This window comes from Lutra lutra, chromosome 12, assembly GCF_902655055.1.
Source record: "Lutra lutra chromosome 12, mLutLut1.2, whole genome shotgun sequence".
Classification (NCBI taxonomy): domain Eukaryota; kingdom Metazoa; phylum Chordata; class Mammalia; order Carnivora; family Mustelidae; genus Lutra; species Lutra lutra.
The window spans coordinates 93,848,323-93,873,226 of record NC_062289.1 but is presented as its reverse complement, the minus strand read 5'-3'; the positions used below and the strand labels follow the sequence as shown (position 1 = coordinate 93,873,226).

At 44.4% G+C, this 24,904-nt stretch overlaps 2 protein-coding genes across 5 annotated transcripts in view; one reads left to right on the top strand and one right to left on the bottom strand.

The window, feature by feature from the left end:
• Positions 1–415: 415 nt before the first annotated feature.
• Positions 416–3,330, top strand: POP5 (POP5 homolog, ribonuclease P/MRP subunit). Of its 3 annotated transcripts, XM_047696940.1 has the most exons (6): positions 417–515; positions 606–748; positions 877–996; positions 2,396–2,545; positions 2,728–2,811; positions 2,913–3,330. In XM_047696940.1, exons 1-6 carry the CDS (start codon positions 496–498, stop codon positions 3,023–3,025), a joined length of 630 nt encoding a protein of 209 aa, XP_047552896.1. In that variant the 5' UTR covers positions 417–495; the 3' UTR covers positions 3,026–3,330. The 3 variants fall into 3 exon arrangements, with proteins under 3 accessions (XP_047552898.1, XP_047552896.1, XP_047552897.1); XM_047696941.1 differs by lacking the exon at positions 877–996; XM_047696942.1 differs by lacking the exons at positions 877–996; positions 2,396–2,545 and having other exon boundaries at positions 416–515.
• Positions 3,331–5,158: 1,828 nt separating this feature from the next.
• The window catches only part of RNF10 (ring finger protein 10), a 41,953-nt gene continuing 22,207 nt past the window's right edge, over positions 5,159–24,904 (bottom strand). Inside the window, exons 4-17 of one of the 2 annotated variants that reach the window (XM_047696938.1) lie at positions 24,442–24,532; positions 21,403–21,587; positions 21,186–21,322; positions 17,750–17,910; positions 15,967–16,092; positions 15,470–15,731; positions 15,123–15,256; positions 13,627–13,744; positions 13,289–13,390; positions 11,461–11,616; positions 9,407–9,507; positions 6,329–6,386; positions 6,075–6,233; positions 5,159–5,453 (exon numbers count right to left, since the gene is read on the bottom strand). In XM_047696938.1, the coding sequence (XP_047552894.1) occupies positions 5,377–5,453; positions 6,075–6,233; positions 6,329–6,386; positions 9,407–9,507; positions 11,461–11,616; positions 13,289–13,390; positions 13,627–13,744; positions 15,123–15,256; positions 15,470–15,731; positions 15,967–16,092; positions 17,750–17,910; positions 21,186–21,322; positions 21,403–21,587; positions 24,442–24,532 (1,867 nt within the window). In that variant the 3' untranslated portion in view covers positions 5,159–5,376. Of the gene's footprint in view, positions 5,454–6,074; positions 6,236–6,328; positions 6,387–9,406; positions 9,508–11,460; positions 11,617–13,288; positions 13,391–13,626; positions 13,745–15,122; positions 15,257–15,469; positions 15,732–15,966; positions 16,093–17,749; positions 17,911–21,185; positions 21,323–21,402; positions 21,588–24,441; positions 24,533–24,904 lie in introns of those variants that run through there. The other variant, XM_047696939.1, reaches the window with a different exon arrangement.

Below are 24,904 nucleotides of genomic sequence, written 5' to 3'. Positions count from 1 at the left end.
CGAAAAAATTAAACCGATCTCCAACCTGAAACTAAGGGCCCGATTTCCCGTGTCAATCCCGGCCGTGTAAATGCTGGGTCTCGCCCTCGAAAGTTCCGCCGTCTAACTTTAGGGAGCGAATATAAGTGCATACACAACTTGATTGCAAGGTAATAGAGAGTACATATCCCGAGAGCCCCAAATGCAGCGGATGCACCTGCAAAGAACGGCAAACTCCGGCATGCTGCAGAAACACCCATCGCAACCACACGCCTCTAGATCGCGGAACCCCCCTCCCAAACACCTAACAGGACGCACGCGCTCTACAAACGTAGAGGGAGGTAGGGCTTAAGGAAGACTGGCACGGGGTTCGGCCTGCCAACCCTCTAGCCCCGCCTTCTTACCCTGCTTCCTCTCTGACTGGTTGCAAGACTGCGGAGGGTAATTTCCCATTGGCCACCAGCAAAACCGCAGATATCCGGTTTGGGAGCTGGGCCGCAGCGCGCGGAGGCCGCCATGGTGCGGTTTAAGCACAGGTAAGAGCCCTCTGCCTGCCCAACATCTGCTCCCCTACCGGGTACCCCGTGGCCTTGGCCGCGCGCTCACTTTTCTGCTGCCCGCCGCAGGTACCTACTGTGCGAGGTGGTGTCTGATGACCCCCGTTGCCGCCTGAGTCTGGAGGACCGAGTGCTGGGCGGCCTCATACGGGACACGATCGCCCGCGTGCACGGGACTTTCGGCGCAGCCTCCTGCTCCATCGGCTTCGCGGGTACGAGAGTGCTGGGGAACTAGGCGAACGGCGGGATTGGGAGGGAACGGGGGCCGGAAGAGGGAGAAAGAAAGGGTACGGGAGACGGCAGGAGCTTCCAAACCCGATACACAGTCCTCACTGTACAGTATGTCCTCTTGAGGCCAATCAGAGTCTGAGCCCGAGTCTGCGTGAGTCCGAGGTTAGGCGGAGAGCTAAAAGCAGAAGGCAGTGGCACTTTGGAAAAGAATCGGCTTTATCAGTTTCACGTGTGTATACTGGGGATTGTGATTGAGCAAGATAATGAATTAAATGGGGGAGGACGGGTATAGTTCCGAGTTAAGTTACTTGATTACATTGACATCCCATGGGGGGGAAAATTGTCAATATTACCTTTTAAAAAAACCCCTTAATACAGCAGATGAAAATACAGAACCCACCATGGTATGTAAATGAGGGAGGGGATTCTTCTGACAAGGACGCTGTTTTAAGTGGTTTTTTTTTAAGATTTTATTTTATTATTTATTTGACAGAGAGAGATCACAAGTAGACAGAGAAGCAGGCAGAGAGAGAGAGGGAAGCAGGCTCCCTGCTGAGCAGAGAGCCCGACGCGGGACTCGATCCCAGGACCCTGAGATCATGACCTGAGCCGAAGGCAGCGGCTTAACCCACTGAGCCACCCAGGCGCCCATGTTTTAAGTGTTTTATTTTAACGATTATAAAGATATTTATTGGAGACAAATAGCGAGAGAGCGCAGGAGCTTGGAGGAGTGGGAGGAGCAGGCTCCATTCCAAGATCCTGGTATAAAGACCTGAGCTGAAGGTAGAGGCAATTTAATATTTAAGGCAATTTAATATTTAATTCATTACCTGTTTTAACCTTTGCTTAAAATTGAATACCGGAGAATTCATGCACATAGGCCCAGTTCATTTACATTGGGTCATTCGCAACCTCTTCAAGACCTACAGAATCCAGTTGCAATAGAACCTGTTTATCAGGGGGCACCTGGGTGGCTCAGTCACCTAAGCATCTGTCTTTGGCTTGCATCTTGATCCCACAGTCCTGGGATCAAGCCCCCATCAGGTTCCCTGCTCAAGGGGAACCTGCTTCTCCCCCTCCCTGCCATTCCCCCTGCTTGTGCTGTCAAACAAAATCTTAAAAAAAAAACATGGGGCGCCTACGTGGCTCAGGTCATGATCCCAGGTCCTGGATTCGAGCCCCGCGTCGGGCTTTCTGCTCAGAAGGGAGCCTGCTTCCTCCTCTCTCTGCCTGCCTCTCTGCCTACTTGTGATTTCTCTGTCAAATAAATAAATAAAATCTTTAAAAAAAAAAAATCTTAAAAAAACAAAAAACTTTTTTAGCCAAGATTTCCCCTGAGGAAAATGGATCTCTGCCAGTCCCAGCCCCACTTATCAGCTAATCAGTGAATTAGAAGAGCATTTAAAATTCCAAATTCATTCTGATTGGTGTGCAAAGCCCTGGTGTGGTTTATTCCTTTTTCATAAATAAATGTCTGTCCTAAGGTTTTTTTTTTCCTTCAGAAATTTGTTTTTGCTCACTGATGCATCCCAAGTGCCACTGCCTGGCACATAGTAGAAGCTCAGTTACTCTAAGATTTTTAAATGAATCCAGAGTTTCCCAAAATGATTTTTTTTCCCCTGCTGTAGTGCGATACCTCAATGCCTATACTGGAGTAGTGCTACTTCGATGCCGGAAGGAATTCTACCACCTCGTGTGCTCAGCTCTTCCTTTCATCACATACTTGGAGAACAAAGGACACCGTTACCCGTGTTTCCTCAACACCTTACACGTGGGAGGTAGGGGTGCATGTGGTATGGCCGCTGATTTTCAATAGTAACAGGTCCAGGGTTCAGTCTTGACAGGTAGGTAGGTCTTCCTGCTCTCCTGCCAAGAATAGGAGGCTTTCACCCAGCTCACAAAGTCTTTGAGACAGACACCTTTCATGAGCTGTTGACCACAGAGTTCTTTCATGTGCCAGGTACAATTAGAACATGCCAGAAGTTCCTGATTCATTACAACAGGAGACAGCTGTTGATCTTATTGCAGAACTGCACCGACGAAGGTAAGCAATGTTAGCCAGTGCCCAGTGAGCAGTAACTAGCCTGGCTGAAAAGAGGTGACTCCCAAAGACCTCTTTCATCCCTGCTCTGCCTGCCTTTCCAGGAGAACGGCAAGCTATCCAGAAGTCTGTTGCCAGAAGCTGTTTACTAGAGGAGAGGTCAGATGAGGAGTTTTCGGAGAGTGGTGATGAGGAGGCTGCTGAAGCAATGGAGTGAACCTCTGCAGGCTGTGCTGGGCCCGAGATTCAAGGGCCAGTTGTTGGAACAGGACATTCTGGGAGGCAGCAGCATCTGCTACAATTTTGCCAAAGTGGATGACTGCTCACCAGAGGCCAAGGTATCAGCTCAAAGTAGAGGACTTGTTCACTTAAACTGAAGTCACCTTTACCTAGCGCTGCCAGGTTTAGTGGTCCTGCAGGTGGTGAACCCCAGGCAGTTACAGACTATCTGTGTCTAATTGCCTGGCTGAGTAGGTTTAATAAATGTACTTGGCAGGGCACCTGGGTGGCTCAGTCGGTTAAGCATCCGACTCTTGGTTTTGGCTCAGGTCATGATCTCACGATTGTGGGACTGATCCCCAAGTTGGGCTTTGTGCTCAGCATGGAGTCCTCTTCAGATTCTCTTTCTTCTCTCCCTCTCCCCATCTCCTGCTCTGTTTCAAATAAAAATTTAAAAAATAAATATACTCACTTCTATAGCAGCCATTTAGTATACTTAAGAAGTTCCATTTTGGGGGCACCTGGGTGGCTCAGTGGGTTAAAGCATCTGCGTTCGGCTTAGGTCATGATCCCAGGGTCCTGGGATCAAGCCCCGCATCGGGTGCTCTGCTCAGCAGGGAGCCTGCTTCCTCCTCTCTGCCTACTTGTGATCTCTGTCAAATAAATAAAGTATTTAAAAAAAAAAAGTTCCACTTTGGCTGGGAGGTCTCCTTCCCTGGCTATCCCTGGCCTCAGTGGGAAGACTGGCTCCCTGTGATGCTAGATGTATAGCCTCCCACTTGAGGTCTTGTGGATGAACCCTAAGCAGTCCAGGTTATTTAGAGTAAAAGCATTATTCGTGAGACATGGCAACTAAACTGGCACAAATCTATAGCTGGTTTCCATACTGGCCTTAAAAATAGCAGATTCTTTACCAATCCTTATTCAGGTAACAGGATAATAAACATGGTTCTTGCATTTTTCTTGCCGGAGGGGGTAGCAGGGCGTGGGGGGGGGGGCAGCTTCTAGTAGTTTCTGCAGTTCGCCCTTCCCTGTTGTCTCACCCCTGCCAGGCCACCTGAAACCGAGTAACACCTCCAAACTCACAGAGGTTAGGAGGGTTTGGATCCACTACTTACCAATAACATTTCTAGGATCTGTTCTCTTATATAATAAAACAGATGTTATTCAAAGTCCCTTACACATTTAACAGAAAGATCTGTAATGTTTGCCTCAACATGTCCCCTTCTCTTCAGGGCTGAAACACGCTCAGGCACCCAGGGCGGTTCCTGTCCCAGGATTTACGAACCTCTTTAAGAATGACAGGTAAAGCTAAGCCCAACTCAAGAACCCCTTAGTCCTGACACTAGGAAAGACCCTGCCCTGTGACACCAGAGTGCTCAAGCTCACAGTAGCCATTACTTAACCCTATTTAAGAAGTGTGTCTAGCTAACCTGTAATGAACTTTAAAAAACCAGAAAGCTCACATTGCTTGTGCAGGTGATTTATTGCAACTATTTGCCTTCACATTCTATTATACCTAGAGGTCACTTTATTAAGCAGCAAAATAATTCACATCACTCAAATTCCACTCAAACCAAGGCACAGACTGCTCTAGACAACAGAGAGGCAGGCAGTGGGCACCACCACTGCTTTCAAACTGTTCAGCTCTGCCTCCAGCTGTGCCAGATTCCTCTGCTCCTATAACTCAGGCCACTGTCGCTCAAAATAAGCTTCATCTAACAGTTGGCAGGTTCCAGGGCTGCTTTAGTGACAATTACAGCTTTCCTTGCCAAATGAGCCACATAAAAGTTGCAAAACCCTCTAGCACCTAGGTAAGCAGGCGCATCCTGGCCATTTCTCAGAAGAAAAACTGCAGTTCAAGCTGGGTGTCCTAAATCCATTTTATTCCCATCCTCTGTTTTTTTAACAAGAGGAAAACTAGACAGGAAAGGCTCTATTTTTAAAAGACATGCTGAATGGTGTGTTGAAACCATGATGCCCTGACGTGTCAGCAGAGCAGTGGGGTGTGGGCTGCTCCAAGGGATGGTGAAGGGACTCAAACTTACTTGGGTTGAGAAAAACTAATTATACATAGGTCCAAAAGAATAACCCTAGTAACAAACTAAAAATCTTGGCAGGAAGAGATCTCTTGAGAGTGTCAATACTTTATTTTGGTGTAAAGACGGGAAGCTGGAAAATACACTGTATTTAAAATTTTCTTGGTTCCCCCTCACGCTGTGGAAACCCCCTCCCCCCAGAGCTAATCTGTTCAAACTCAAATACTTAAAAATTACAGCAGCAAAACAAAAGCACAGAAGAAAGAAAACCAGATGGAGAAGGTAACGAGCCAGTAGTGAGCCAGTAGTGTCACTTGGTGTGGACGACTGAGGTGCTGAACAGGAGCTTTTGTTTCTGTTTTTTTCTTTTCTTTCCTCCTTTGTCTTCTAAATGGAAACAAGAAAGAGCTTATTTAGCTTTGAACGTTATCCCCTTGCCCCCAGCCAGTTTTCACTCCTGAGAGTCCAGAGTGGCAGCTAAGGTTCGAGGGTGAGGACCGCCTGGGCCCAGATACCAGTCCCTGCACGCTGCAGATCCTCGTCAAGTCCCTTTACGTCCCTAGACCCATTTCTTCATCTGCTCTACCCGTGATCGTTCTACCCATTTAATATAGTTGTCGGGAGAATAAAATGAGCACAATGCTAAGCACAGAGAAGACACACCCTAAATGCTAATGTTCTTGTCTCGCTGAATAGCCAGAGTGGTGTGGCCTTCAAGCCTGACTTCTCCAAGTATTAGCCACCCTCTACCAAACAGGATTCTAAAATCTCCTCTCCACTATGTCTTAGAAGGGAAAAAATAAACACCGTCTCAGAATTTCATATCCAGGCCTCAAGAATTAATGTGGGGTGGCAAAAGGGTCCTATCTGACATACTGAAGGGACTGTTAGCTGACACTAGCATGTGACCCTACAGGCTCAGAGGAAAGAGCCTAATTAGTGATGTCCACCACTAGATCCAGGTGGGAATGACAGCCCTGTACTGAGCACACACTTCTTTGCCTTTACCAGAGAGGGGATCAGAAGAAGCTGGTGTGTCCAGTTTCATGAAGGCTGCTTCAATAGCTTGGCTGAAGGAGTTTTGGAAACTGGGCACAGGAACACGGTCTGAGTTATCACTCTCCCCATCGCTGTCCACAGGAGCAGGAGGAACTAAGCTGTTTTCATCTATAAAATACCGTGTTAGAATTTTAGAGACGATTCTAGAGACTTTGACTTTCTGAAAGGGACCAAATTCCCCTCCACCAGAAGGTCATTCTCACCTTTTTTGGGAGCAGTTTTGGGCCACACATCTGCTTTTGCCTTTCCAACCCTCAGCATCTGCCAAGAGGGAAAGAGGAGAGAAAAGAATTTAAGTAACCAGTCCAATTTCTCTTCCAGACTTGTGTCGACACTAACTAGCTAGAAGGTCAAAGAACTATCACCTTTGGGAAAAAAGGATTTTCCAGGTACTTCTTTCCTCAATGCACTATTTTGGTCATGTTCTCTATATCCTGACCAGCAGAACTAGCAGTCAAATTCCCAAGGTGGAAGACCAAAGCCTGTTTTATTCCTTAGAAAAAGGTTGAAGAATAGTGCATGACAGCACAAAAGGTTCTTACTCAGACTCTCAAGTTGACAATCCTGACTTTTGTGTGATTCTCTTGTTCTGTTAAGTTTTCCCGTTCTTCTTGGGACTCCTAAAAACATAAACCTCCTGGAATAAGCAGTGTGCAGTACCCTCCAATTTCAAAATGAACCACCTGGCTATCGAATTCCAGTTACTAAAGGCCAAGAAAACCAGTTTAATAAATTTAACTTTATCCTGCAACTGCCCCAACAGCTTTAATTACCCTTCAGTCTTTGCTTTTCCAATAGCTCCTTAATTATAAAATTTTAGATCCAGCCTCCATGTACAGTAAAATCAGAACAATTCCTCCTGCCCCTGAATGGGGAACTCTTTCATCTTGTCTGGCCAAGGCCAGTTTCTTAATTATCAAGGGCCAGTGTGAGTCCCATCTGCAACATGCTATGCTCAAAGCAGGGGGAGTTTGGGGTTTTTTTTAAGCTTTTATTTATTTATTTGATAGAGGTCACAAGAGCTTAATGCGGGCCTCAATCCCAGGACCCTGAGATCATGACCTGAGCAGAAGCCAGAGGCTTAACCCGCTGAGCCACCCAGGTGCCCAAAGTAAGGGGAATTTTATTCCTGGAAAAATACCAGGAGACAAGCCCCACAAGATTCAAATAGGAATGTGTTGTCCTAAAGTATGTGTCCCAAAGTGCGGTACAGTATTATTCAAATGGAGTTGGGCTGGCAGAAGTTGATTTCACTGAATAACCTTTCTTTATCATGTACCACTTTGATGATCTTTTCTCTTGGTCCCTGGGAGTTTGGAGTCCAAATAGTAAGACATCTGAACCACCTTACTCTTAAAAGGTCATTAAAATACCTACCACCTATGTTTTATTCTTGCCAGAAATGTTTAAATGTTTAACCTGAACCTACTTACGAAAAAAGAAACCAACAAATCCAAACTCTAGGACTCTGTATACAACAGCTGGCCTGGATGCTTCACAAATATCCATGCCGTGGGAAGAAAACAAAACAAAAAAGAGAGAGGCTAGAGAAGCTGTTACAGATCAAAGGACACTAAAGAGACTTGACAAATACATGCAATGAGCAGTCTCTGGACGTGACTGAAAACAATACAGGACCCTTGAGACATACTCCATGAGATATTCAGTTAGCTGAATTTCTTTGATGTGGTCATGACAACTGTGCTTAAACAGAAGAATGTCATTTGTGGGGCCACTTATATTCGGTGGCAAACTGTCATTCATGAGGTCGTAACTGATTTTCAACATAGTAAAACAGTAAAAAGAGAAAGCAAACACAGCAAAATGCTAACAACTGGTGAACATAGATGAAAGGTAAAAGCGTTCGTTATGCTATTCCTTCAACACACTGAAGTCTGAAGTCGTTCACCATTTAATTCTGAAAAAAAGCAAAAGCAATAAAACCTAGTTTAAACAAAACAAAACAAAAACAACACAAACTTGAGCATCTGACATAACTCCTGGGAGCCACCTGCGTAAGTGTCACTTCTGAAGCCCACCAGTTCATGTTCGGGACCGCTCTCAGTTACTGCTCTCCTGGACTCCAGGACTCTCCTTACCGAAGTCCAATTCCTGCTTCTTTCTCCACACACGCCGCCGTTTGTTGTGAGAAACACCCATTATCACCTGCTCTAAAGAACCATTAAGCTAATGATTCCAAACTAGCCCCCAAAAAGCTGATACTGACTTCTAATGGGGGTGCTTGGCAAGCAGTCCCTCCATCTTAACTTAGTTATCTCCATGCAGGAATGCTGAGTGTTGGTTTTGTTGTTTTAAAGATTAAAAAAGTCATCTGACGGGACGCCTGGGTGGCTCAGTTGGTTGAGCGGCTGCCTTCGGCTCAGGTCATGATCCCGGCGTCCTGGGATCGAGTCCCATATCGGGCTCCTTGATCAGTGGGGAGCCTGCTTCTCCCTCTGCCTCTTCCTGCCATTCTGTCTGCCTGTGCTCGCTCGCTCTCCCTCTCTGACAAATAAATAAAATCTTAAAAAAAAAAAAAAAGTCATCTGACATCCTTTTGCCTCGTTGCATCTGAGAGAGCAAGCTGTGTCTGCTCAAACCCACACGGTCTGAGATCCGGAAGTAGGACCTCAAGTATGTGCCACCAGTGTTTCCATAAGTACGGGAAGGATACAGGCTTCAGTAAATTGGATTCAGTGAACTTTCTTGAATAGGTCCTCCAAGAGACCTATCTTAATGTTAACTCGTTGTACATAAAATAAAAATACTTCAATTACTGGGGGGAAAAAAAAGATCTGACAACAAGGATCACTAGCCTAGTGTTCCTCTAACCCACCTGCCTAAGAAAGCTGGTCTGGCTAGTTATAGGATAACCGCAACCTCTCCCTTCCCAAAGTGAAGAGGAATGGTTTACTATATGTAATAGATACACACTACCTAAATCCAAGGTCCTAGAACTAGGGACCAGCTAAAATTGATTGAAGTCTCCCCAGCCCCTACAACAGTGCTCATTACCCAAGTATCTAATGATTTGTTAAGTAACTGAAGCTCTGATTCTCCCTCAGCTACTCTTGGTCTCTTTCCTTGGTAAGTCTATACAGTAACATCTGAGACTAAATCCAACAGATTTCCTCTTAAAAAAGTTTTCCATGACTATTACCATCCATGCAACATTAGCCTGTAAGTCTCCTCCTCCAACGGAAAGATTTCCAGAAAGAACAAGCAGCAGAGTTCATGTTAGATATCCTTGGGCTGTTTTACAATAGAAGCAAAAGATTTACCTGGGCAAAGGAAGGGAAGGGAGAGTCTTCTTCCAGACTCCCAACGCAGAATGAAGGACTGCCCTGACTGGCAGTAGGTGACAGAGGGGTCAGCAAAAAGTCTGAAAGGAAACCAGAGACCTGATTATGTAAGTTAAGCTCCAAAGAGCTAGCCTATTCTTAACAAGAGAGAAAAGATGAACCCTGAATCAGGTCTGGATAATTACCAGCCCCACCTCTAAAAGCGAACCTGATCCAATTACCACTCTGCTGTGTTCTTATAAAGTCAAGAACATGGCCCCACTATTCACACTAGTGATCCAGGGAGAAAAAAGCTGAGTACTCACAGTAATACTAGAAAGCATGGCAGAATCTGTTCCCACACTAAGAAAAACCCTTTCCAAAGCAGCTGACTCTCCAGGCCTAGGTATTGGGGACTGTTATGGACTAGTTTTATGTGAATGAAAAAGTTCCAAGGAAAAGATAAAATGTAATCAGGTCAGCCTTTATGGTCCAGCCAGATGTCTCTGACCTGAGAATATTGTTAGAATCCAAAATACACATACATGAACAAAATCCAGTATGAAGATCCAAGCTTTTCCTTCATAAGCCCTAGATAATAGTCTTCTCCATCCTTATTGACCTAGAGGTGAGCAATTCCCACAGGTCTACCCATTGTCCTGATCACTGCTGGGAGGGAAGGGCCTAGTCACTCTCCAGGTAGCAGACCCTCCCGCAGTCAGCCAGGGCCATTCAGTATGCTCATTCCTAGCACCATCCAACTGCTCTTCCTCAGGATATTAAAGCCCGTTCCTCAGAAAGGCTAGTATGATGAAAACACATACACAAACACAGTTTTTGTATCACAGATAATGTGGTCAATGTTCTGCCATAGTGCTCTGTATAGCAGCTCTCTTCTTAAACTAAAGAGCATAATGGTCACAATGCAGGTTTCTGTCACATTCCTGTCACTAAGCCCCTGCCTTAGCCTCACTCTTCTAATCTGCAGAGTGACAGGCAAATGATCACAAGAGAATCACCAAGAGCTTTAAATACTCTGCTTTGGACATTTTATTAAAATGGCTGGCAAGAAATTTTAATTATCAAAAACTACCATTCAGGAGGACGATCAGAAAAGATAGCTCTTTGAAACAAAATTATGATTAACTCTTAAATGTTTAACTTGATAATACATTAATACATTCTCTAAAAAAGTATTTTTAAAAGGCAAAAGCCTCTGAACAACCTCTAAATACTGACCTCACTCCCTAGAGTAAAACACCATTACCAGTTTGATTATGTAATCATCTCAGTATTTTTCTACACGTTCAGATATATGAACCCACAACGAAATGCTGTTTTTATGTTCTTTTTTTAAAATCCACAAATGTGGGGTGCCTGGCTAGCTCAGTTGGAAGAGTATACAACTATATCTCAGGGTCATGAATTCAAACCCCACATCCGGCATGGAGCCTACTTAAAAAAATAGGTAAAAAAAAAAAGTAAAAACCACAAGTGGTATCATATTTCGTCTTATTCGACGATGTCCTTTCATCTTAAAGGTCCACACATTAGTTCATGAAGACAGCTACTCCCCTCTTCAATAGGTATAAAGTATTTCATAATATAAATGCTCTACAATTCAGCCATTACCTTAACAGCAGATTTCATAGGCTTCCCCTGCGCCCCCATTATAACCAGTGCTACAACAGAGACATGTACAAAGATGCTTAAGCATACAAGGGGATTTTATCACAGGTACAAACTAGAAATAAAACAGATGGGTCACAGGGAAGAATCTAAGTTTAACTGTCCCGCCTTATCAACTATCTTGAGGTTCTGAGATTTTCAGAAGACAGCTGGGTACAAAGCAGTCAGTAGAGCAAACGCGAAAGGTGGATCAAATGGTAAAATCTGACATATCTCAGGAATATATTATCTACCCAAAGTAATGTTAGTCACCTAAAGATCCCACCACGCTGAGTAGGTCAGAGTTGTACATTCAGATACCAGGTCTTTGCTTTAAGGTCTGTGGCTGATGGCCAACTTCATTCTTTAAACCCCAACTCATTTACCTGCTTGGGAACCTGGACTTCTGCTAAGAGGAGAAAGGGAGAGGGCACCATGGCCCTCGGTGCTGGTGGGACCCAAAGCAGAATCGGAGGTGCAGGTATAGGAATTGAAGGCAGGAAACTGCTGTAGATTCTCTAGGGGAATGTGGACTTCTGGGTCTGCAAAGAAAAGAGAATGGTAGACCCATTTAGAATATTCCTCAAATCTTTTCCAACAGTTGAGGACAGTCAGTATGAATCCCCCAAGAGTCTTTAAAAAAAAAGGGATGTAGGGGCGCCTGGGTGGCTCAGCGGGTTAAGCCGCTGCCTTCGGCTCAGGTCATGATCTCAGGGTCCTGGGATCGAGCCCCACATCGGACTCTCTGCTCAGCAGGGAGCCTGCTTCCCTCTCTCTCTCTGCCTGCCTCTCTGTCTACTTGTGATCTCTGTCAAATAAATAAATAAAATCTTAAAAAAAAAAAAAGGGGGGGATGTAAACAGCTTTAAAACCCCAATTTTGGGACACCTAGGTGGTTCAGTGGCTTAACCGTCTGACTCTTGATTTTAGCTCAGGTCTTAATCTCCCGGGTCCTGAGATCAAGACCCCCTGTGGGCTCTCCCCTCATAGGGGAGAGTCTGCTTGGGGATTCTCTCCCTCTGCCCTGCCCCCTCTATCTCCCCCTTCCTCTCCCCCGACCCCACTTTCCCGTGCATGTACTCCTCTCTCACTGAAATACGTAAATCTTTAAAAAAAATTTTTAAATAAAAATAAATAAATAAATAAAATCTTTGTTCTTACTATTCCTATCTGAAGCCAGGTGATAGACATACAGCTTAACCATATTACTCTATATACTTGTCTTTGAATATTTCCATAATTTAAAAAAAAGCAAACCAGAAAAAGCTCATTCCTGAAACACCAGTTTTTCAAACATTTGGGAAATGTGCCAAACAGCTATATAACACTGGAACCCCAGTATTATCCTAGTTATTCAAGTTTAAGAAGTAAAAAAAGGAAAAGGAAATGGAAAAAATTTTTAAGATTTTTCTTAATTTATTCATTTGAGACAGAGAGAACATGAGCAGGGGAGAGAAGCAGAGGGAGAGGGAGAACCAGACTCCCCACCAAGCAGGGAGCCCGAAGTGGGACTCAATCCCGGGACCCCAAGATCATGAACTAAGCTGAAGGCAGACACTTAATTAACCGAGCCACCCAGGTGCCTCAAAGAAGTAAAATGTGTGTTTACCATACTGTATGTAGTCAAAAACAGTGAAGTCCTTTCCCGAGCTGAGGACTCAGTTCTTTGCTTCCTGGAGGATAAGCAGGCCCTCATGTCACACTACTCTCCTGGGTTCAATGAAGCTTACGTTGGAGCGGCAGATCAAAAGGCTCTGCACTTACTGGTATGAAAATCTAACCTCCTGCAAGTATTTCCTAGTTTGGCAAGGTTTCTACTCTGTCAGACCCCCTTGGGAGATATGCTAAGCTAGGTACAGATGTCCCTTTAATACAAAGGTGGGATTAATGTTCCATCTAGAATGCACAGGAGACAATTATCCACCAAATTCAGATTTCCAATTCTCTTCCCAGAACATATTTTTTCACCCACTATGCCAAGGATGAATTTAATCTCATCCCTTATTAAGAGCTATGAGCTTTGACTCGAATTAACCCACTTAATTCTCAAATAAGCCTATGAAGGAGGTACCCTCATGATTCACATTTAAGAGCTGAAAACATGTGGCAGGACTAAGATGTGAACCAAGCAGTCTAGGTCCTGGGCCCAAGCACTGAGTCTCTCTCTGATGATGCACAGCTGTACTAGTCAACCATGGGAGCTCCTGAACTTACACTTGCCCTGTTTCTTGTTCTCCTCCATCTCAATCCTTCGCTCCCGGCGGCGTTCCTCCCGAGCCTTCTTCTGGCGCTGACGCTTCCTCTTCTCAATGTCATCTGTGGGTTGGTCAGATGGTGAGGAGGTAGACCGAAGAAAACCTGGCCATTAACTCCTCCCAGGTGACTAGTAGCTAAGGCCACATAAGGAGACAGCCAACTGGATGAACGGATGGAGTGTTTCTGGAGGTATGGAGGCTCATGATGGAGCTCCTTAATTCCTCCCACCCCAGGTTTCCAGTCAGAAGAACCCCTGAACTCCACTCTGAAGAGAAGCAGAATGGGTGCATTCTTACCTGAAAATATCTCTAGGGTTTCCTTAGAGACCACAGGAGGCTGCAGAGCCAATTCACAGATACTGAACTCACAGGTGAGCGGCAGGTGAGAAAGGTATCTATGGCGCTGTCGAACATCCTACCATGCAAAAGGGACCAAAACTCAACTGACAGTGAGCCAGACTCAGAGCAGAGGTTCCCACCCCAGACAGCCAAAAGTACGCACACTCACATACAGCACTGGGGTTCAAAGAGCAGTACTCAAGTTATCACCATTTGACAAAGCCAAACAGAAACGGTCAACATTCAGTAAGGTAGAATGAGCAACCAAAAGCAGTGTTTAGGTTTGTGCTGCAAATGAATAAACTGAGCCTGGTAATAAATAATCTAAATCTAAATTTGTGATTCTCTGGGGCTCACAACTAAGCAGGTGGGGGTGGAGAACAAGGGGAGTTAAAGCGTATTGGATGGCAAAAAACCTAGAATCCATGGAGAGAATTAATGTAACTGGGAAGGCAAATAAAGCAGATTTCCCTACGAATAAAGCTTGGCCTGAAATAGTAAAAAAAATGAAGGCCATCAATTTTTCTTTTCATTTTCTGCATGTTTATTTATTTTTTTAATATTTTTATTTACTTATTTAACAGAGATCACAAGTAGGCAGAGAGGCAGGCAGAGAGAGAGAGGAGGAAGCAGGCTCCCTGCTGAGCAGAGAGCCCAATGCGGGGCTTGATTCCAGGACCCTGGAATCATGACCTGAGCTGAAGGCAGAAGCTTTAACCCACTGAACCACCCAGGCACCCCCATTTTCTGCATGTTTGATGGAAAGTTTATGGTACTCAATGAGTCTCTTATTTTGAGGCTTGTAACAAATTTGTGATCAACACAGGGGTAACTCTCAAATGGTAAAAACACATATGTAAATTATCAGACAATAATTAACAGGTGTCTGCTGAGCCAAAAATGTGTTTCAAGGGGCACCTGGGTGGCTCAGGTCATGATCCCAGGGTCTGGGATTGAGCCCCGAATTGGGCTCTCTGCTCAGCGGGGAGCCTGCTTCCCCTTCTCTCTCTCTGCCTGATCTCTGCCTACTTGTGATCTCTGTCAAATAAATAAAAATTTTTAAAAATCTTAAAAAAGAAATGTGTTTCAAGCTTGTATAACCTAGTGTAGAGCTCCCAAGAACTTTTCGATTCCTTGGACATTTTTCCCAAGCCATAAGGAAAAAGATAAAAACAAAATCATCTTAAATGAAAGTGAGAGACATCTATATTCCCAAACCACAATAAATGAACCTGTTGAGCAGAGAGCAGTAGTGACTACCAGAAACCCAACATGGTAAGGGAGCACCGTTTAATCTCTAAAAACTTTGCGGGGACAATCATCAGTGACAAAAACAGACTTACAAAAGCTATGATCCTTGAAGGATTGGATGCATGGGCTGCCTAGGCCCATGTCAAAGAGATCATTCTGATGGCACCCCAGAACCGTAACCCTCGGGGCAGGTCAGACCTTACCTCAGACATGGAGTAGCCGGCAATCTCCACCACTACCGCTGAGATCTTCTCCGGGCTCTGCTCCAGGCTGCCGTACTCCCGCACAAGGCAGCGCACATTCACAGGATGCAGGAACATGTGCTGCCCGTCCTCCGCTGAAGACAAGAGGCTCTCTCACACAGCAATCTTGGCGGGTCCTCAAGAGAGGGCCCCCCACACAGCTAGGCCTGCCTCTCCCTCCCCAAAGCCGAAGGCACAACAGACCCAAGCACCTACAACTAGCAGCAATACCTCCTTCTCCTAAGAGGACAGGTCACCTCGCTGAAATCTCTCCTTGGCAACCCAGCCCTCCTCTCAGGGACACTCACCTTGATAAAAGTAGTAACAAGGAGAGCTGCTCAGATGTGTAAAGCCTGGCTTGGTGATGGGTTCCTGCTGGCTGGACTCAGTACAAATGGTCCCCTCTCCCAGACTGTCATCTGCTAACTCTGAGTCATCACAGGCCTCAGGCTCTGGTTCAGACACTGCTTCCTCTTCCTCCACCAGAGGGAGAGCAAGAGGATGAGGAGAGCCCAGAGAACAAACTTCGGTGGTCTCTTCATCAAAAGCAGACAGATACTCTAGTACACCCTGTTGGGACAAATTCTATATCAAAAGAAAGTTTATGTGGCAAGGGAGGCACCGGAACCAAGTTCTCCGGATGTTTCCCTTAGCTGTCACTGACTTAACATCCCGGGGTAAAGAACTAATAAGCACACAGGAAATACTCACAGCGCCCCCTCTCCCCACAAAGTCCAGCACCTGCCACCTAAACAGCAACATTGAAGAAGAGCAGCCATTTAGCCTCTAACAAGGACACACTAACCTTCCTGGGTTGAAAAACGGACTCCTTCGCCAAGGGAGCCATCAGCACCAGTTGTTCCAGAGCAGGTACAACACCAGGGACCTCCCTTCCGCCTTCGGTCAATCCTGACAGAGCTTCTTCCCGAGTCTAGACCGCCAGAGAGAAGACCAGAGAAAGCGAAGTTTCCAGAAACACTGAGTTTAGCAAGGGCTTAAAATGGACTCTCCCAACAGGAGCGTAAGTTAAAAGGCAACAAGACCCAATGGGAATAGTGCTCCCATTGCTCCCATCCCCACTGTGGCTTTTTCTCCACACCATTCCTTTCATCTAGTCCTATATATTTTGAATATTTTGGCTATTTTCAATCTTGGTCTTAAAACGTAATTGCCAGGGGTGCCTGGATTTCAAGTACTTAAAATCCTCATTCTTCAAAGGAAACAGGAAGCAAAAAGCACTTGGTACCCAAATGGGATGGTATTCTGCTTAGAATCTGTGGCAGTCACACTGACAACACTATACAAAAGCTTCCTGAACAAAAATCCAAGAACACAGAACTAGTCTTCTTGTGTTTACAAGCTACACTTTGAAAGCCCCAGTGCAAGAGGCAGGGGTTTGGCCAACCCCCACCTAAACCTGGACAGCTCTACTTCTATATAGCTTTTCTTCTCCGAAATGCATTAGAACAAATACTCTGCATTACAGGGGGAAAAAAAAAAACAAATGAAATACACAGTACCCTGCTAAAGGACGACTCAGGAAAGACAGGAATTCCAGCTCCACCTCTTTTTAGTTATATGTCCTCAAGTAAATTCCCTTACTTAACCCATGACTCCATTTCCTCATCCATGAAGGGGGACAGTCGTATCTATCACACCAGGACACTTAAGTAAGATAAATGTAAATACAGTACCATCGCATAGGGCCTGTCACATGCCAATCACTCAATAAACAAGGGCTTTCATTGGTCTAATTAACCAATAACTCTCTGTAACTCTCAAAATATGGTCTGAGGATGAACAAAATCAAAAACACCCTGGAACTCATGATAATGCAAATTACTAAGCCCACTTAGCCCAGAACTGACAGACTCCACCTCCCAGGGTGGAAACCAACAACCAGGGATTCTGATGCCTATTAAAGGGTGCAGAGCTTCGCAAATTCTGTATCTGGGGAATTCCTGTTGCTCCAAATCCTCAGCAGGCACTCCTAAGCCTTGCTACATAGGCCATACTACTTTCTGCAAAATGTCCCTCAAATAAAACATCTCTAAAAATAAATCCAAGTGTTTTTTTAGGGGGGAAAAAAAAAGCCTACCTTGCTTAACTCAGAACGTAGTTAATCAAAGAGACTTCAGGGGCTCAATTAACTCCAAGATCATTTTAACTTCTTCCTTTCAGCTCCAGAGAGCACTTTACAAACCACTAGATACCGGGTACCTGGGCGGCTCAGTTGGTTAAGCAACTGCTTTCAGCGCAGGTCATGATCGTGGAATCCCAGGATGAGTCCCACATTGGGCTCCCTGCTCAGTGGGGAATCTGCTTCTCCCTCTAACCCTCACGCCTCTCATTCTCTCTCCCTAATAAATAAAATGTTTTTTAAAAAAGCTTAAAAAAAAAAAAAAACACTAGGTACCACCCCAAAACACACACACACACACACAAAACACTAGGTCAGCCCTTCCCTCCCATCACCAAATCCCAAAGCAAACTATCTTTTTTTAGCCTTTCCCTGTTCATTATCTTAAATGTGGGACTGAGGTAACTTATCCCGACCACCCTACCTTGTTTCCAGGGCATCAGCTTACCTTGAGCTCCTGGATAGCTGCCTCAATAAAGCAGGACTCGGGAGTGTGCTGCTCCTCTGCCAGCTGCTGCTCTAGAGCTACCTTCTCTTCCTGAACTACCCGGTGCAGCACCTGCTCCTTAGAGGCCAGCAGCAACTTGGAGTACTGGCTGTGCTGTTCATCTACAGGGAAACCAGCAAGATCACAAAAATGCAACACTCAAAGCTTTGCAATCGCCTGGCTACACAGCAACTTTTACATATACCTTTGTTGTAAAGATGGAAATAATTTAGCATAATTTTCTAAAACAATTTAATAATGACCTTAATACAAGGTTACTAACTCTGACCCCATTTTTATAAGGAATCTAAGAAAACAAAAAATGCAGTTAAAAAAAATTTAGCCAAACAATATTCAATAATTACATCTATAATACCAAAAATACAACCAACCAGTATGTCCAATAATACAGAAATAATGACATGATGACATATTCACTGAAGGGAATTTTGCAGACATTAAAAATGGTTTTCTGGGAGCACCTGGCTGGCTCAATTGGGAGAGCACACAACTCTTAATCTCCGTGCATTTGAGCCCCATGTTGGATATAGAGATTACTTAAAAATAAGCTTTAAAAAAATTTTTTTTTAATAAAAATGGTTTTCTGGGGGCGCCTGGGTGGCTCAGTGGGTTAAAGCCTCTGCCTTGGGCTCAGGTCATGATCCCAGGGTCCTGGGATCGAGCCCCGCATCGGGCTCTCTGCTCAGTGCGGAGCCTGCTTCCTCCTCTCTCTCTGCCTGCCTCTCTGCCTACTTGTGATCTCTGTCTAATAAATAAATAAACAAAATCTTAAAAAAAAAAAAATGGATTTCTGGGGCGCCTAGGTGGCTCAGTGGGTTAAGCCGCTGCCTTCGGCTCAGGTCATGATCTCAGGGTCCTGGGATTGAGTCCCGCATCAGGCTCTCTGCTCAGCGGGGAGCCTGCTTCCCTCTCTCTCTCTGCCTGCCTCTCCGTCTACTTGTGAGCTCTCTCTGTCAAATAAATAAATAAAATCTTTAAAAAAAAAAAAAAAAAGGTTTTCTGAGGACATTTACTAACATGTAGAAATACTCACATTACATGAATAAAATGTAGACACCAAACTAGAAAATTTAATCCTAATCTTGCAGAAGTATACATGCACAGAAAAAAAAATCTAGAATTTTGGGGTACCTCTGCATAAAAGGATCATGGAGGATTTATTTCCTTAACTTCCCTCTCCCATGTTTTCTGTACTTTTCCAAAAGTTCAAGACAATATTACCTATTGAGAAACCCTTGAAATACCATTTCCCCACCCTCCCATCCTAGTACCCACCCAGAGATAACCATTTACAAATTTCAATATGTAGTCATCAAATCTTTTTCTATACATTTATACCCATGTTCATTTTTTTTTTAAAGATTTTATTTATTTGACAGACAGAGATCACAGGTAGGCAGAGAGAGAGGGGGAAGCAGGCTCCCTGCCGAGCAGAGAGCCCAATGGGGGACTCGATCCCAGGACCCTGGGATCATGACCTGAGCCGAAGGCAGAGGCTTTAACCCACTGAGCCACCTAGGCGCCCCACCCATGTTCATTTAAAGAAAGGAAGCTTTTTCCATAAATGATAAACTCTAAGCTTTGTTCTGCATTTTTCATCCAATGTATGCTAAAATCTTTCAAAATATTAATACAGAGATCCAATTTTTTTTTTTAAAGATTTCATCCATTTATCTGACAGAGATCACAAGCAGGCAGAGGGGCAGACAGAGAGTCAAGCAGGCTCCCTGCTGAGCAGAGAGCCCGATGCGGGGCTCGATCCCAGGACCCTTGGACCATGACCTGAGCTGAAGGCAGAGGCTTTAACCCACTGAGCCACCCAGGCGCCCCCACAGAGACCTAATTTTTACCTTCTGTATTGTGTTCCACAGAATAATACACTCTACTTTGAGTAAATTCCTTATGGAACATTTAGCTTATTGTCAACTTATATTACATTGTAACAAAAAATCCTTATACATGCTCCTTGGTGCGAATAATTTCCTTATGATATTTAAGTATAAATGCTGGATCAAAGGTTTTGGGTTTTCTGGTTTTTTTTAAGTAATCTCTACACCCCCTGTGGGGTTCAAATTCACAATTGTAGCCACGTTCCTCCAGCTGAGCCAGCCAAGTGCCCCTGTGCACTTTAAATACTATCAAACTTTAAATACTATCAAACTTCTCCCATCAAAACGCCACCAAGAACTCATTTTCCTCCCCTACTGCCGCAAAACCTGGTGTTCCCAATGTTTTTTTTCTCTTTTTCGTGTGTGTCAATCTGATAGCCATTTTGATTTACGTAACTCTTAGCAAAATTAAATCTCTTATAATTCTTGGGAAGGATTCCAATATGCCTTTCTGGAAAATGCTTTGCACATGCTTAGCCCAGCTTGTTAATCTAATTCATAGAATACTTGCTCTCCCTCGCTGACAAATAAAATCTTTAAACTAATTAGTTAATTAATTTAAAAATGTGTAAATCTTCCCTTAGTTTATCATCAGTTGACTTTAAGGAATCTTGTCAGATTTCATTCTTATAAAATCACATTTATTTAGCTTTTCTAACATCTATACAGTTTTATCCTGGTTCAAAAATCCATCCCTACCTGAGAATTTATAAAGATACTGTCCCATATTTTTTCTTAAAAATTTTAGATTTTTAAAAATTCAATTACTTAATCCATGAGGAGTTGATTTTTATGAATGGTATGAGACAGGGATCTAATTTTTTTTTTCCACGAGAGTCAACTGTTTCAATACTCTTTATTGAGAAATATCTTTAGCCCAGAAACTGAAATGCCACTTTAATCAATACTCATTTCTGCATGGAATACAAGACATAAAACCCTGTGCACATTCCCCACTGTGAGTACTTCTCACATTCTATTCTAATTGCTTGACCACCGTATGTCTCTTCTACTAGACTACTGAGTTCCTGGACAACAGGTGCACAGACTGCTGACTGTGGAATCCTCAAGACCAGCCACTATTTCAACAAAATGAAAAACTGAGGGCCTTTGGCTGGCTCAGTCAGTTAAGCAGCTGCCTTCAGATCAGGTCATGATCCTGGAGTCCCAGGACTGAGCCCTGCATTGGGTTCTCTGCTCAGTGGACAGCCTGCTTCTCCTCATACTCTCTCCTGCTCTCTCAAATAAATGAACAAATCTTAAAAAAAATTAAAATATATAACGGAGCCATACTTGAAACCATACCTGAAACTTGCAGAGAGTTAAGCCACTCCGCAAACTCCCCTCTAACCTACCAGAATCCTAAAACTGATGTGGAAATGCTAGAAATGGCCTGCTCAAAGGCTCAATTTCTAACAGAAAGATATACTCACTAGCCTTGAAGGATGTACCCAAAATTATTTGCCCCCTAAATTAATAGAACTCACCTCCTAGATGAATAGGATGGTTTACATTCATCCATTTGGATTTGGGCAAAGCCAACAACACCCCTTTCTCCCTCTTCATCAGCTGCATTGTAATGGTATCACCAACAACATACTGCCGTGACTCTGTGGCAACAACACTGTAACATGGACATTTAGATGGAAAAGAGCAAGGAGTCAGCAGATGGGGGATCTAATCTATTAAATGTCTCCATCTCACCTCTTGAGATCCTTCTTATGCACAGAACTGTAACAGATGGGACATTTACTCCAGGTCTTCTCACTCAGGGAAAGGTAGTGCAGAATGCATGCCCAGCAGAAGATGTGTCCACAACGGGTTATCTTGGCTGCAGTAGGTGGATATAGGCATATTGGGCAAGATGGCACTTCATGGCTACAAATACGCTGAAACAAAATAACACCACAAGTTACACTGCTTTCAAACTGACATGGGGCTGTCAAAGTTAAAATCTTTCTCTCCGGGGCACCTGGGTGGCTCAGTGGTTTAAGCCACTGCCTTCCACTCAGGTCATGATCTCAGGGTCCTGGGATCGAGCCCCACATCGGGCTCTCTGTTCAGTGGGTCGCCTGCTTCCCCCTCTCTCTCTGCCTGCCTCTCTGCCTACTTATGATCTGTCAAATAAATAAGTAAAATCTTAAAAAAAAAAATAAAACTCTCTCTCCTCTCCCATCACAGCTCTGTACATCTCTACTCAACCCATCTTCACAGAAGTTTTCCAAAATGCAGATACAGGGGTGCCTGGGTGGCTCAGTGTTGGTTAAGCCTCTGCCTTTGGCTCAGGTCATGATCTCAGGATCCTGGGATCGAGCCCCACATCAGGCTCTCTGCTCAGTGGGGAGCCTGCTTCGCCCTCTCTCTCTGCCTGCCTCTCTGCCTACTTGTGATCTCTCTGTCAGATAAATAAAATCTTTTTCTAAAAATGCACATATATGTATATGAATATAAATATAAATAAAGTAGGTATATGATAACACTTTATATCATTAAGGAACCCACAATAATGGTTTAATATAACAAGGGGCACCTGGGTGGTTCAGTTACTCATCCCACTTTTTTTTTTTTTTTTAAAGACTGTATTTATTTATTTGAAAAAGAGAATGAGAAAGAGAAAGCACATGGCAGGGGAGGGTCAGAGGCAAGAGCAGACTCCCCACTGAGCAGGCAGCCTGATGCAGGACTCGATTCCAGGACTCCAGGATCACGACCCAACCCAAAGCAGTCACTTAACCAACTGAGCCACCCCATAAGCACCCCACTCTTGATTTCAACTCAGGTTATGATTTCAGTATTCTGGGATCAAGTCCTATATCAGGCTCCCCACACAGCATTGAGTCTGCTTGTCTCCTTCTCCCTAACCGCTCCCTGCCATGCGCACACATGTATGCATGCTTTCTCTCAGTAAGTAAAACTTATTTTTGTTTGTTTTTTAAAGATTTTATTTATTTGCCAGAGACAGAGAGAGAGAGTACACACAAGCAAGCAGAGAGGCAGGCAGAGGCAGCGAGAGAAGCAGGCTCCCTACCGAGCAAGGAGCCCGATGCGGGACTCAATCCCAGGACCTTGGGATCATGACCTGAGCCGAAGGCAGAGGCCTAACCAACTGAGCCACCCAGGCATCCCTAAGATTTATTTATTTATTTGACAGAGATCTCAAGTAGGTGGAGAGGCAGGCAGAGAGACAGAGAGAGGAGGAAGCAGGCTCACCACTGAGCAGAGAACCCGATGCGGGACTCGATCCCAGAATCCTGGGACTATGACCTGAGCCGAAGGCAGAGGCTTTAACCCACTGAGCCACCCAGGCGCCCCAGGAAATAAATCTTAAAAAATATATATATGTGTACACACACACACACATAAAATAAGTATACAAGTATTTTAGGAGTTCCACAAAGGGAAAAAGTGACAGAAATCAATATATGATCCCACTTTCTTTAAAAGATTTTATTTACTTATTTATTAGAAAGAGAGAACACAAGCAGGGGGAAGTGGGAGAGGCAGGCTCCCCACTGAGCAGGGAGCCCAATGTCAGACTCAATCCCAGGATCCTGGGATTGTGACCTGAGCCGAAGGCAAACACTTAACTGAGCCACCCAGGCACCCCTATGATCCCATTTATAAAAAAAAGATATATACACATACACAAAGGCATACAAAAGATCAAGAAGTAAGGTACCAGTAATTTTCCAACAGAGGAGTCAATGAGATTTTCACTTTATATGCCTCTCTTTTTTTTTAACCAATGAATATAAAACTTAGTCTTCATAGGACTCGTCATTTTCTTTTTTTTTTTTAAGATTTTTATTTATTTGACAGAAAGAGATAGGGAGAGAGGGAACACAAGCAGGAGGAGCTAGAGAGGGAGAAGCAGGCTCCCCGCCTAGCGGCTCAATCCCAGAACCCCAGGATCATGACCCGAGCCGAAAGCAGACGCCCAATGACTGAGCCACCCAGGCACCCCTGGACTCGTCATTTTCTGATGATTTTATGAATTTTCATACTTAATGGGAAGCCAGGCTTTGAGGCCTTTAGTTTTTTGGGTTTTTTTTTTTTAAAGATTTTATTTCTTTACTTGACAGATCACAAGTACACAGAGAGGCAGGCAGAGAGAAAGGAAGGGAAGCAGGCTCCCAGCTGAGGAGAGAGCCCGAAGCAGGGCTCGATCCCAGAACCCTGGGATCGTGACCTAAGCCAAAGGCAGAGGCTTTAACCCACTGAGCCACACAGGCACCCCGAGGCCTTTAGTTTTGAAAAGTATTCTACATCTCTATAAGCTAAGAGCAAGAGAATACCCAAAGCTCCCAACTTCAGCAGAAAAGAAAATGCAGCAGTGGCTTAGACAGCAGTGCAGCTAGTGGCTCATTCACCTGCCACAAGACTGAGGCCTAACAGATTACTACAAATGGCTACCAATGAAGCCATATCCATGAGCCCATTCTAGGTCAGGAGGGTAACCAGAGTTCTTCATCTATTTCCCTAGTTACTTCTTCCCGGGAGAGGTTGTAGATAGCACTGCTTTTATATACCTTTTAGATGAGAGTCCTCCAATTTCCCAATCCTGCAGGCCAGCCAATAGAAGTGCACAAAATGAAGTCCAGGAGAAACCAGCACTGATCTCTGGGGAATGTCTACAGTGCGGCCATGCAGAAAAACGTTATCAACAGTGAAACCAGCCAACAGCTGCTGTGTCACCACGGTCCATTTCTTTAGTTCTCTCCCCCGCTTAGATGAGCTACTCACCACTTGTTCCACAAAGTCCCAGTTGACTAAGGTATCAGGATCAGCAAAATGAACTGTGTAGTCTTGGTCTTCAGATACTACAAATTGGCAGCTGGAAATAGGGAAAAAGACAAGGAAAAGGCAGACTGTCAGAATCCACTGACATGCCATCACCAAAAAGTCTTTTACTTCCTTCACTTAGTAATCAAATACAGGCCATTAGCAGCCATGGTTTGTGAAGCACAGAACTAAGAGTTCGGCCTCAGTTTTTAGCCCTGGCTCTGGAGGGAATCCAGAGCTTGGCAAGTAGGGAGTCTAAATCCATGAACTCTATTACTTCTGCTCCTAAGCCCAGCCAAGCTGCTGTAGGCCTCCCTTGGGCTAAAATTAACCCTGACTATGGCTCCATCAATCAGCAGGAAGCCAGATTTCCTTCCGCCCTGTGAGAAACCCGGCGCACAGCTAATCTTCAAGGCAGGAGAAA

Excerpts from the sequence above, each read along its gene's own strand:
- POP5 (XM_047696940.1), top strand. The coding sequence starts at position 496 with ATGGTGCGGTTTAAGCACAG. Across the intron at positions 997-2,395 it reads ATCGGCTTTATCAGTTTCAC|TGCGATACCTCAATGCCTAT; the intron begins GTGTGTATACTG and ends CCCCTGCTGTAG. Across the intron at positions 2,812-2,912 it reads GCAGAACTGCACCGACGAAG|GAGAACGGCAAGCTATCCAG; the intron begins GTAAGCAATGTT and ends CTGCCTTTCCAG.